The sequence below is a fragment of the Puma concolor genome, chromosome B2 (genome assembly GCF_028749965.1).
Source record: "Puma concolor isolate L17-30 chromosome B2, mPumCon1.1.hap2, whole genome shotgun sequence".
Lineage (NCBI taxonomy): Eukaryota > Metazoa > Chordata > Mammalia > Carnivora > Felidae > Puma > Puma concolor.
The window spans coordinates 120,700,219-120,712,880 of NC_141671.1; the positions used below are offsets into that span (position 1 = coordinate 120,700,219).

Consider the following 12,662-nt stretch of genomic DNA (forward strand, 5'->3'; position numbering starts at 1 on the left):
GAAAACTCATCTTGGCTATGGAATATAGTGAGGAAAGTGGAGAAAATAAATGAGAGTAAACTACAGTTGACCCTTGAACAACATGGGTTTGAACTGCATGGGTCCACTTATACACAATTTTTTGATACATACGGTACTGTAAATGTATTTTCTTGTCCTTAGGATTTTCTTAATAACATTTTCTTCTCTCTAGCTTCATTGTAAGAGTTCAGTATATTATATACGTAACAGACAAAATGTGTGTTGATTGACTGCTAATGTTATCCGTAAGGCTTCTAGTCAACAGTAAACTATCAGTAGTTAAGCTCTTGGGAAGTCAAAAGTTACAAACTTTCGACTATGTGTGGGGGTCAGCACCCCTAACCCCTGTGTTGTTCAAGGGTCAGGTATATAATTAAAACCAGGGAAGCAAACTCTTCCCCCTCTCCCCAACTTACATAGAAACTCAAATGGACTCTGTGATGAAGCAGGTCCCATGAAAGGATTTTTATTGTTGTTGTAACAGCTATGTGTTAAAGAGCCCCTATCACCTGATTTTTCACAAGCAATCCAGAATTTTAAATCTAACTGTTGACATTATAGACTCTGTCAGATACGTATTTTACTGAATTACTTTTAGGTCAAAGCAATTATGATACATCTTACTGTAAAGTATAATGTTCAATACAATAGCCACGTGGGGTTATTTAAATTATTTAAAGCTTAATAAAATTAAAAATTCAGCTCTACACTTCAAGTGTTCAGTACACGGACCTTCTGATTCTTGTACTGGACAGCACAGATACAGAATATTTCCACCACTGCAGAAAGTCCTATGGGACAGAGCCACTCTAGATTACTATTCATTTTCAGAAAGAAAAACTTTGAGGATGAAATGAATATAAAGGCGATGTTTTTCCCTCAGGTGCATTCTAAACCCAAATAAAGCTTCTATCTTCTTCTAATGTCTCTGATTAACAATTCTTTTAAAAGCCTATTTTGGGAAAATCATATCCCCTTATTTTTAGCTAGAGAGGAAACAAATGGAATTTTTAATAATTTAACTGGAATGTATTTGTCCTTGAGACAGTCACACTGATTTTCACTTCCTTTATTCTGTTTGTGTAACACCAGAGTCACAATTATTCCATTCTAGGATCTCAAAGCAATATATTCTTCAAGTCAGTAAGAGTAAGTGAAACTATGCCAAAAGGAACACTTGAAATCATTTCTAGCATAACATTTCTGGAGAATTTTAAGGAAATTATTAACCTAGAAAAATTACTTATACCATTACATACATTTTAAGCCAGACTTGCATGGCAAATAAAGATTTAGTGATTACAATAATATGAACCACAAGGAGAGATCTAAGAGAAATGTATTCAGAAATAAAAATCTAAAATACAGTTGGCCACATTTCTGATTCTTTAAAAAAAAAATCAGTAACTCTTAGTTCCTAGGTCAATGTCAGGAAAGTGGAGAAAATAAATGAGAGTAAACTACAGTTTATTAGGTCAGTGTCAGTCACCAAATGCAGTGTACAACCTGTAGAAACAGCCCGGTTCTCTTGCTACAACCTAGCCAGCATACTGCCTGGAACACAGCAGACACCCGTTCAGACTGAGTAATTAATCAGTTTTCTCATTCAACAGATTTTACTAATTATTTTCAAATCTTACAATCTTAACGCCATTGCCCCACCCTCCCCAAATTAACAGTTTGCCTCTTAAAATCTGATAAACCATAAAGAACCACAATGTATGCTATAATTAAAAATACATTAACTTAAGAATTTCAAGAGTATAAAAACTTAAAGAATCACATCATTGGCCAGGTGAGAGTGTCAACCTGGAAAAGCAATTAATTTACTTTTAGAAACAGAGATTGGAGAATCACCATTTAAGTATTATTTTATTAAGTTTATGCCTTTCTGTGTTATTTTTTTACATGGCTTTGAAACTCATTTCATACAGTAAGTTCAAGTCCATAGCAAAAGCAAAAACTTGCCAATCTGCCTTAATAGAAATGTTAGCCCATTTCTTTGGAAATCTATGGTAAAAATTTTAAGCCATTTTTAAAAGAATAGGAAACTGTGTTTGCTCCTGCAATGAAGTGAAAATTCGAGTCCTTTACTTGACAAAAATCTCCTATCCCAAAGATACACCAAGAGAGATTTATGTATAAAATGATTTGTAATAACTATTTCACATGTGTGTTGCCTTTAAAACAATGTATTTGAAAGCAGAAGTCATTAATAATAAAAATTAAAAATAAAACCGGGGACTAGATAGGAAAGATTGAAAGTATCTAGTAAGAGTCATTTGATCATAGATACCTCAGTATTCCTAGGTAGCTCTAATAAATTGTGATGGATATGAGCAACATGTAGTTTATCTCTTAGAGACAAAAATACAGGTAGGGAGATGGGAGTTGTAAAGTATCAACAGATTCATCATTTGAATCAAAATAAAACAATCTGAACATCACTGCTTCTACTGTATCTCTCTCTATGTAGCAGGATCATGTTCAGATTTAATAGATTTGAGCCCACTTCCAAAGACAGATGTGCTTTCCTTTTCACCGCGGTACACCCTGCCCTCACTGAGTGACCGGTAAGGACACTGGCACCTGATTAGACTGAGGTGCTGGAGACCCACTGTTTATGGCTTGTGGGGGCACTGCAGCTGGTTCCATCTTGCTAATGTGTGTGATGAATCGAAGACGAAGTTTTAAAGCTGGTTTTAAGTTACAGATAATCTTCTCTACCTGCGAAATAAACACATTAAAAAATATTTTAACCAGAGAACTTCAATTTCCCACCTTGAAAGAAGTGACTTATACATATCTGGAGATGACAAACTAGGGAGTAGAGTGGGCTGGATGAGGAGTTTCTTATGTGTTTCAGGTTTTAACAAAAGCAAATAAAATTTTTGTAAACAAGGAAAAAACTGCATTCTCCCTCACACACATTATATGTTATATATGTGTGTATATGTGTGTGTGCATATACCTATACATGCATACACTTACAAAAACATACCCACTTACCTAGCTAGCCAGTCATCTCACTGTCAAAAGCTAGTATAGTGTACATTACGCGTTCTTCATCCTTTTAAAATGCCACCATCACAGAAACGTGAAGCATGATTATACTTTGAAGTTCTTTGAATAACTTATATCTGTAACATTTATCAACACAGCTAATTTTTTGGTTTTGATTTATACTTGGAATTGAAACAAAATAACATTATATCTGCTTTTACTTAGGGGCCTCCAACTTTGGTTTTGCCTCAGGTCATGATCTCACGGTTTGTGGGATCAAGCCCCACCATCGGGCTCTGAGCTGACAGCATGGGGCCTACTTGGGATTCTCTCTCTCTCTGTGTCTCTGCCCCTCCCGTGTTCACACCCTCTCTCAAAATAAATAAATAAATAAATAAACTAAAAAAAAAAAAAAAAAAAAAATCTACTTTTACTTAGAAATAAAAACATCAAGCAGTTCCATGGCTTTCTTAGCTTCATTCAAATGCTCTTTGATCTTACCAGGAAAAATCAGCCCATTAATAATTTTTCCTTTCTGTATTCCCTGGTGTCCCAAATATACATATTTTTCAGGCCTCAATATAAAGGATATGCTAAATAAAACATTTCTGTATTGGTTCCCACTCAAATCTCCTTGACAATCTTGCTGAGGCATAAAGGAATCAACATCCTCCATACCCCATGTCCCTAGGTCCAAGGAAACAATCCAGTAGACGAGGATTCATGTGTTTATATATCAACTTACCTTCCTTTCCTACCAGAGAAAGAATAATATTAAGGTATGGAGAGGAGTTCACCTACCTTCACCTACCTGCCCTACCTCCATCCTTCTAAAAGAGCCAAGATTCTGTTTCCTACAGATAAGGAAACTCAGTTATGATTCAAGGACGTCCTTGCCACTTTCCAGTGACTTTACTAGAAAGTAGCTCTTTATATGTTGACTCAGAACGTGCTTCCCTTTAACTTCACTGGAGTTTGTGTGCCCTTTGAAGTGACACAGAACAAATCTAATGCCTATTCCAAATGGCAATCCTCCAAATAGTGAGAACATGAACAATTCCCTGGGACTTTGACAATTCATGTTAAGTTCCTCCAGTTCCTTCAAATACCCTTTCCGAATTATTCTCGTGATCCCCCTGGCTTCAGTTTTCTAGTCATGCTGCAATATGTCCAATGTCCCTAGAGTGTACCCTAATCACTGTGGGGGAAAAGCAGGACCTCCTTTACTCTTTACACCACACCTCCCTGGTCTTTTCAAAAAGTAGTCATATCATACTGTTTCTTTCTAATGAGACTACTATTAATCAACAACCTCGGTCTTTTTCAGATGCCCTGCTGCAAATATCAAGGAGGGAAAGTTTGAGAAATGATAACATGTATTCACTATTACTTTATACGTGCAGAATAATGTGTTCATATAGCCTAAAAAGGTCTAATAACATCAGCCTTCTCCTCTTAAAAGAAAAAAATTTAAAAATCTCAAACAAGGGGCGCCTGGGTGGCGCAGTCGGTTAAGCGTCCGACTTCAGCCAGGTCACGATCTCGCGGTCCGTGAGTTCGAGCCCCGCGTCGGGCTCTGGGCTGATGGCTCAGAGCCTGGAGCCTGTTTCCGATTCTGTGTCTCCCTCTCTCTCTGCCCCTCCCCCGTTCATGCTCTGACTCTCTCTGTCCCAAAAATAAATAAACGTTGAAAAAAAAAATAAAAAAAAAAAAAATCTCAAACAAAAGTATATCATCACATAGTCAAGTTGTATAAACTAAACATCATTAAAAGATAAAGTTAACTTACTTGTTCTTTTACGCTGTCACCAGTAAACATATATTTCATATGATACAGGAAGTCACAGATAGGGTCCATGTAATTTAGGTGGGCGCTACACTGGTCTACATTCAGCAACATGTCATAAAATGCCACACCGATCTATTTAACAAATAATATAAAATTATTTAAATGGGCAAAAATGTTCAGTAATTTAGAATGATGCAGCTGGACTCCATTACAAGACAAACACAGAGGGATAACATGTTTGTTGAAGAATTGTCGCTGATCATACAAACCTCTATGTGCATGGGATATATATGGTCTGCATTAATAATGGAATCCAGAGTGCTACAAAACTCCCCCCCAATAGGGCTTAAACGTAGTTTCTCTTCGTAACTCAGGAATGTCGCTTAAAATTAAGAGGTAGACAATCTCCTTTGTAGAAACCACTTCTCAGTGTCTGAGATAACCACAGTCTCAGAGATACTTCAGATTGTACCTTCTTAGTTCCATTTGGTGGCTCATACTTTAAGGTTCTATTCCTGTCTCATTTTCTTTTCTCTATACTCTTGTAAGACTGACTGACTTCATCCATTTCCATGATTTTAATCAATTCCTCTGCACTATAGTGCAGGCTCTCAAATGCACTTCTCCATCTTAACTTTCTTTTCAAGCTTGATAATGGTTATTTCCCCTATATTTCCAATTCAGTACATCCCGCACCAAACTCATTATAGGCATTCTAAGTTACAGGCATGCTAAATCCTCTAAAATTGCTTTTAGAGCCTATTAAACTAATTTCACTACTAATGGTTACGATATACAGGTTGGAAAACACTGGGAAATAAACTTACAAAGATCTTTTAGGACTTATCACAGAAAAGCCAGATTTTTTTTACCTCTATCATACATCGAGTTCTCTCTTGCTGAAATCTTTGTAAAAATGGTCCCACAAGATGATACACATAAAGCAACTGGAATTCAGTTTTCACTATAGGAAGAAGGACCTCAGTGAGAAACCTAAAATTTGAAGATTAAAAATAAAAATTTCCTGTGACTTTAAATCATTTGAATTATTTGAACTTTGTTGATGTAGCCTACCCAAGCATTTGTAAAATTTGTAATATTTTTTAAAGTTTCTCTTTCTAATTAATCTTACATTTCTCACTGGATATTATTTTCATTTGATTATCAACATAAATTACTTCAGATTTAGGAGTCATTCTCAACAGTACAATCACTGAGTGACAGAGGGGAATTACAGGTACCCCCGGATCCCCTGAGTGCTTTCTGAAAGTTTGCATCATGCCACTTTGCTTTTACAAAAGACCTACATTATTATAGCGATGTTTTTTTTTTTTTTTTTTTTTTTTGTAAAAGCAAAAATTCTCTTTGGTCTTCTTTTGGTTTGCAAAAATAGGTACTAATATAGGTCTTCCATAAAAGCGAAGTGGCGTAACATGAACTTTTAGAAAGAGTGGGATATGCTTCACTTTACGCCATTTTGGCTTATGGAAGGTTTCACAGCAATGTTCTACTTTTGAATAGTAGGAAAAACATGTATCTGAAATAAAAAGAGAATGGCCAATCTAATATAAATGCCATACTCAAGAAATGTGAATTTAAGTAATACCAATTGTATAGTCAAGAAAAAATAATCAGAAAACAGGCTATTATGAGTTATTCAGTTCAAAATACAACTTGTGAGATATATTCTGGAAAAAGCATGTATTTGACGAAGTCTCCTGAAATTGTGATGGAAAACTAGATATCAGATTATTTCTTGCATATACAAATTAATTTTTACAGACAATTCTGAAATTAAAGAGCTTCCTCATTATTTAGAAACTCTATGTAATTAAAATTCACTTTGCAAGTTGTCCTATTGAATGAGATGCATACCTCATGTGTAAATGAGTTAAAAAACACACAAAACAAAAAAAGTCCAATTTATTTAAGAAATCATAATACCTACTTGGGAATGAGAGAAAGTTGCCCAATGCTGGAATGGTGCCACACAGCATGTGCGAGAGCTAATGTATAGCTGCAGCTCATCTCGGAGTAGGACTGATGACAAGCAGTGAAATCAAAGAGGCGGAATGGATAGCCAACCCACTCTGACTCAGATGTCAAGCTGGGACTGCTGATAACACTCACAATTCGATCATGAAGGACAATCCAATATGGCTCCTTTAAAATGAGAGGAAAGCCTGATGAAAATGATCACTTATCAAGTATTCAATCCCATTTCTAATATTCCACTCCAAAGCCTAACATAATGGAGCATTCTCATTCTTTAAAATTTTTTACTTATCTAGCTTGTGTTTTTGTGTAATGGAGATTTTGAAATCAAAAGTGAGTGGTTTCACAGTAAGTCAAATACAGTTACTAAGAACCTGGGGATAAGTGTCTGTGAGTTAGAGGGCTAGTATCTGATATTAGTGTACGGAAAATTGCCCTTACCAATACCTATTATACAGACAACACTGGTACACATATATAACTCACAGATAAATATAGATATTTTGGAGGTGTGCAAGGAAAAAATGATTGATTCATAGAGGTGCATAATCAAACAAGTTTGGAGAGCAGAGTTAGATAATGTCACTGACATCGAAAGATATCACAATAGACAACTGAATAGTGCTAAGTAGACACATGTGAGGTCACAGAAGGGAGACTTCACATGAGGGGAGGTCCAGGAAGGGTTCACTGAAGAAGCAGAACCTAAGCTGGCAAAGAATGAACAGGCTTTAGAGAAGCTGACAGAAGGAAGATGGGCTCTGCATAATGTCTCATTCTATAACACATCAGAAGTACCTCAAACATATCTCAACAAGTGTTATTTGCATGAGTGAAAGGCTCTAGATATGTAACATGTTAAGTGGTCAAAAGCAGATCAGAACTAAGGTTGGATAGATAATATACGAACTAAAGTTGGTCAGACAAAGGATACCGAGACCCATTGGTCAGGCAGATTTTTAGATCTGAAGGAGGCAAACAAAATAGTCACTGTAGGTGTCTGAAGCAATAATGATATGAAAACTTGAAAAATAGGAACCACTTCCTTAATTGCATGACGTCCTTATACAAGGGCATCTTACATGCATCTTTTTTTTTTCATGCATCTTATTCTTTTGGCTGACAGGGAACAACTGTATTCTGGTACAAATCAAAATGATTAACTCACTGGCAGTGCAGTGATGATGAGTCCAATTGCATTCATCCATGCTGTAATATTCTCTCTTGGCACTAAAGGCTGACTATAAGTGAAGAAAACAGAAGAAAAATATGAAAAAATGTGAAATTACAAAAACACCTTTATACGGTTAATAATGGATCTTATTTTGACAACATATACAAATTGGGGCTAACAACTGATCTACTCCAATAAAACTACAATGGATTTTCATTGAGTAAAAATTTAAATATCCAAAAGCTTTGTTTTTTGGTTGTCTCCTTTAACAGCGGTTGCTGGGATGTTAAGACTATTGCCACTTATTTCCACTTCTCCAATCATTATCCCCCACTTCACACTGATCTTCAAGAAGGGAATCTTGAAAGATTATCTTTAGTGAGATGATAACCTTATTCCTAACTTAAATGTCAAACAGCTACTAAAGAGTAGAGGTTCGGGGGGGGGGCAACTGAGTGGCTCAGTTGGTTAAGCGTCCGACTTTGGCTCAGGTCAAGATCTCGCGGTCTGTGAATTCGAACCCTGTGTCAGGTTCTGTGCTGACAGCTCGGAGCCTGGAGCCTGCTTCAGATTCTGTGTCTCCCTCTCTCTGCCCTTCCCCCACTTGTGCTCTGTCTCTCTAGAAAATGAATAAATGTTAAAAAAAAAATTTTGTTTTTAATTAAAAAAAAAATAGTAGACGTGGGAACAAACCCAGGTCTTCTGACCCTGTCCAGGGCTCCCTCAATTATATCTATATCACAAAGACAAAATCTGGGACCAAAAGACAATTACCGTCCCAAGTGCATCAGCCTTGGGACAACACATTTGTCTAACAGCTCCTAATAAAATATCATTCTCTTTACAAAAAACAATGAATCTTACTGCATGAAACAGGATACACACCTTTTCAGGACGACATTTAGAAGAGCATTTCCAACATCTTCGCCTGAAACGGCCAAGGCCATGAGCTCCACACAAGTAACATGCAGTGCATGGGCAGCTGGGTTGGGAAACTCATTGAATCTCCAGTCGCAGTTTGGGAATGGACCGGGAGATTTGCCAGCCATCGGTGCAGATGATTAAAGCAATAACTGTTTGCTTGTTTTGAAATTAATGGCTCATATTTGTAGAGTGCTTTACAGTTTTCCAATGTTTCACATGTAAACATCTCATTTGATTATCAATTTATGATTATGAGGCCTCAATAAGTGAGCAGAAATTAAGAGGCAAATACCATGAACCAAATACACTAATACGTTTGACATAACTGAAATGTATAATCACAAGGTATAAATAGCTGGTCTTCTATAGGTGTGCTTTTATAACTGTGACATGACAGCCATAGATGCAACCAAAGTAGCCCTAGGCTTCATCTACTTATTTCTTTCAACAGTTGTAAGGCAGGTAATAAGAACATTATAATGAGTAATTCTTTTACTTCAGGAAATAAATCTCTTTGTGTAAGAAAATAAATCATGCCCATTTACGTAAAATTGCTCTACCTAGTAAACAGCAACATGGTATACAAACATATTAAACATAGTGTGCTTATAACTTAAAACATGAAATCAAAAAAAGAAATCAAAATATAAGTAAATCAGCTTTCTCATTAAAAAGGAGGGAAAAACAAGTTTTATTATTATCTATTAATATATTTTAAAAGCATCCAAGGATTTGTTTAAAGCAACAAAATTCTAGGGGTGGGAGGGAGGGAAAAGTGGGTGATGGGCATTGAGGAGGGGACCTGTTGGGATGAGCACTGGGTGTTGTATGGAAACCAATTTGACAATATATTTCATATTAAAAAAAATAATAAAGTAACAAAATTCTATATTCTCCAGTAGCAAACAGATGCATTTACTACAATACATAGTATATTTTTTTGGAGATCAATTTTTTTTTCTTTGAAACAAACCTTGAGGTCTGTTTTTAAGATTTAAATTTTAATGGAGTGAATTTCTGCCTATTTGGCAGCTAAGTTGGTGTTGCTAATTTAAGATGTCAAAACCTTTACAAAAGTAAAAACAAAAATAATCTTAAAAGAATTGAAGCCTTGGCATGTATAAAAATATTACCTTGAGGGGTGCCTGGGTGGCTCAGTCATTAAGCATCCGACTCTTGGTTTTGGCTTGGGTCATGATCTCACAGTTTGTGAGTTTGAGCCCCATGTTGGGCTCTGTGCTGACAGCGGGGCGCCTGCTTGGGATTCTCTCAGTCCCTCTCTCTCTGCCCCTCTCCAGCTCGTGCTGTCTATGTCTCTCTCAAAATGAATAAATAAACTTAAAAAAATATATATTACCTTGAGAAGGTAGTATGTGTCCTCACAAATCAACATATAGTTATTTCTGAAAGGTCTGGAAAAATCACAATGAAAAGGATATTATCTACTAGTCTGCCAATCAATCTGCAATAGTAGGAGTCATCAGGGATCCAAGGATTTTCTTCTCGTGCATTCATGCCACACTTCAGGTACGTGTCACTTAGACACCAGCCTTGGGGTCGATTATCCTTGAGTGAGCCAATGATGGCATGCACAAGTTTTCGCTTGAGATGTGGGCGGTCTCTCAGGTGCATTTCATAATAGTGCAGAGTATTATACAAATAAGTCACTGGCCGATCTGCCAAGAAGAAAACAATCATCATGAAGTTTATCCAGTTACCAACAACTGTGAAAAACTAACCCTCTGTGTTCAAGATTACCAAAAGATAGCTCAGAAGCCAATGAAACTATTTCACATGCTGGGAAGTTGCGTACGATGAATATTTTTATTTCAAAACAAGGCAGAAGGCTTCGAATAATATATACATGGTATGTAAATGAATAACTGCTGTGGCGCTGTTGATACTAGCAAAAAGATCAGAAGAGCCTCAATGGTCAAAAACAGGGTAAATCATGGCATGTATGGATTAATGGGCTTTTTATGCACTGATAAAAATAATCCATTCCAACACACTATACAGGTATTAAAACAAGGTGCAGAACAATGTGTGTATTATATATTATTTGTGGGGGGAAAAAAAAAACAACCCTAACTACACAATAGCTAAGGAAGGAAGCACAAGGAACTGGTAACAGTCGTTGCCCACAGAGAAAGAAACTGGCTAGCTGGAGATCAGGGATGGGACTAACTCTTCTTCCCTGCATACCCTTCTCTACCATGTGCATGTTACCTAATCCAAAAAAACAAAAACAAAAACAAAATGTTTTTACAGGAATGCTCACTTGAACTTCATACTTACTCTGTAATGCTAACATGCAATTCAGGCTTCTGGTTAGGAGGAAAACATCTTAGATAAAGGACTAAGAAGAACTGCCCCCCACCCCGCCACCCCAGAGAAATATACTGTGTCCCCACAGCGGCTGCTCTAGGACTTTCATGCTCCTGTCACTGACTCCACCATTCTCTAGTCACATGGTTTCAAACTTTGTAGTTCTCTTCTTTTCTTTCTATATTCTCCCTACAAGCAGCAATCAAGGCCTGTTCCTTCTTCCTGGACTATCTGTCCCTTCTTTCGCATTCCCAGTGCCATCACAGTTGTTTAGATACTAATCCTACACCTGAAATTTTTTGACGTTAAGTTTTTGAAATGGCTTCCTCCTTCCAAAACATGCTACTGACTACAACTAGATTTAACTTTCTAAAATAATGCTCTCTATGCCATGACCTTACTCAATAGCATCTAGTTGACTCTTGATTATCTGCATGTTATAAAATCAAAACTTCTGAGCCTGGCACTTAAAGGTGATCTACATTGTCCGGTACAATGTTTAAATTCTCAAGTTAGCCAATGAGGACACTGTTGTTAAAATGCTGTGATTTTTTCCAAAAGATTCCTTCTGCCTAGAATGTTCTCTTCCTCCTGTTTAGATAAATCACATACATCACAGCTCAAATCCTATCATCCAGGAAGCCTGCCAAGACCCTTTAGTTCACAGTAACATCAGTCTGCTCTGAACTCATAACGCTTCTCTTTCTCTACACATTTGGCAATTAATCACACACTATGTAAAAGGGGGCCTCTCCTGCATATCACTTTTATTTCTGCTATTTAGTACATCTGCTATGACCTACCTATTCATATTTTTATGTCACCTACTTTATACTTCATGGCATCACTATATAGCACTTACTCCCAAAACATTTTTATTGAAAAACAATTAAAATTTGAAAAAGCTCACCATGAAATTTATATAAGCCACCAAGGTGATCTAGTAGAGTCTCCAGTGACTTGGAAACTGGAAGCAGCTCTAAAAACCTGTGGATTACTATATCAAATACTGGGAGAAATCGAAGACACACATTTCCAAAATAGATGGGGAGGTAGGGAGACTGAATCTGCACAGGAGGGTCGACCTGCTCCGCGAGGCCCTCAAAATACAGTTTCTCGGGGTACTTCTGTGGAAGTGAGAAAATGGGAAATGTTTAGGACATCTTTTTTTAAATTCTCTTAAAAAATAGAGCTAAATAAACTTGTCATTTTTAAAAGAATATGAAAACATATCTGTTTTGCAGTGCAATGAAATCTAGAGTCCTTCACTTGACAAAAATCTCTATTATCCCAAAGGTATATCGAAAAAGATTTATGTATAGAAAATTTGTGATAACCCTTTCATTTTGTATGTAAGTACTCACATCTACTAAAATTGCAGTTTCAATATATTCTTAACGGTAGAGATATTCTAGAACCTCGAGGAAG

At 36.6% G+C, this 12,662-nt stretch overlaps 1 protein-coding gene across 2 annotated transcripts in view; it reads right to left on the bottom strand.

Moving 5' to 3' along the window:
• Positions 1 to 1,075: 1,075 nt before the first annotated feature.
• MED23 (mediator complex subunit 23) overlaps positions 1,076 to 12,662 on the bottom strand; it is a 46,975-nt gene continuing 35,388 nt past the window's right edge. For both annotated transcript variants that reach the window (XM_086707859.1, XM_086707858.1), the window contains 8 exons: positions 12,145 to 12,361; positions 10,346 to 10,582; positions 8,868 to 9,033; positions 7,977 to 8,049; positions 6,762 to 6,976; positions 5,686 to 5,806; positions 4,814 to 4,945; positions 1,076 to 2,748 (listed from right to left, as the gene is read on the bottom strand). In XM_086707859.1, coding sequence (XP_086563985.1) covers positions 2,581 to 2,748; positions 4,814 to 4,945; positions 5,686 to 5,806; positions 6,762 to 6,976; positions 7,977 to 8,049; positions 8,868 to 9,033; positions 10,346 to 10,582; positions 12,145 to 12,361 — 1,329 coding nt within the window. In that variant the 3' untranslated portion in view covers positions 1,076 to 2,580. The remainder of the gene's footprint in view (positions 2,749 to 4,813; positions 4,946 to 5,685; positions 5,807 to 6,761; positions 6,977 to 7,976; positions 8,050 to 8,867; positions 9,034 to 10,345; positions 10,583 to 12,144; positions 12,362 to 12,662) is intronic.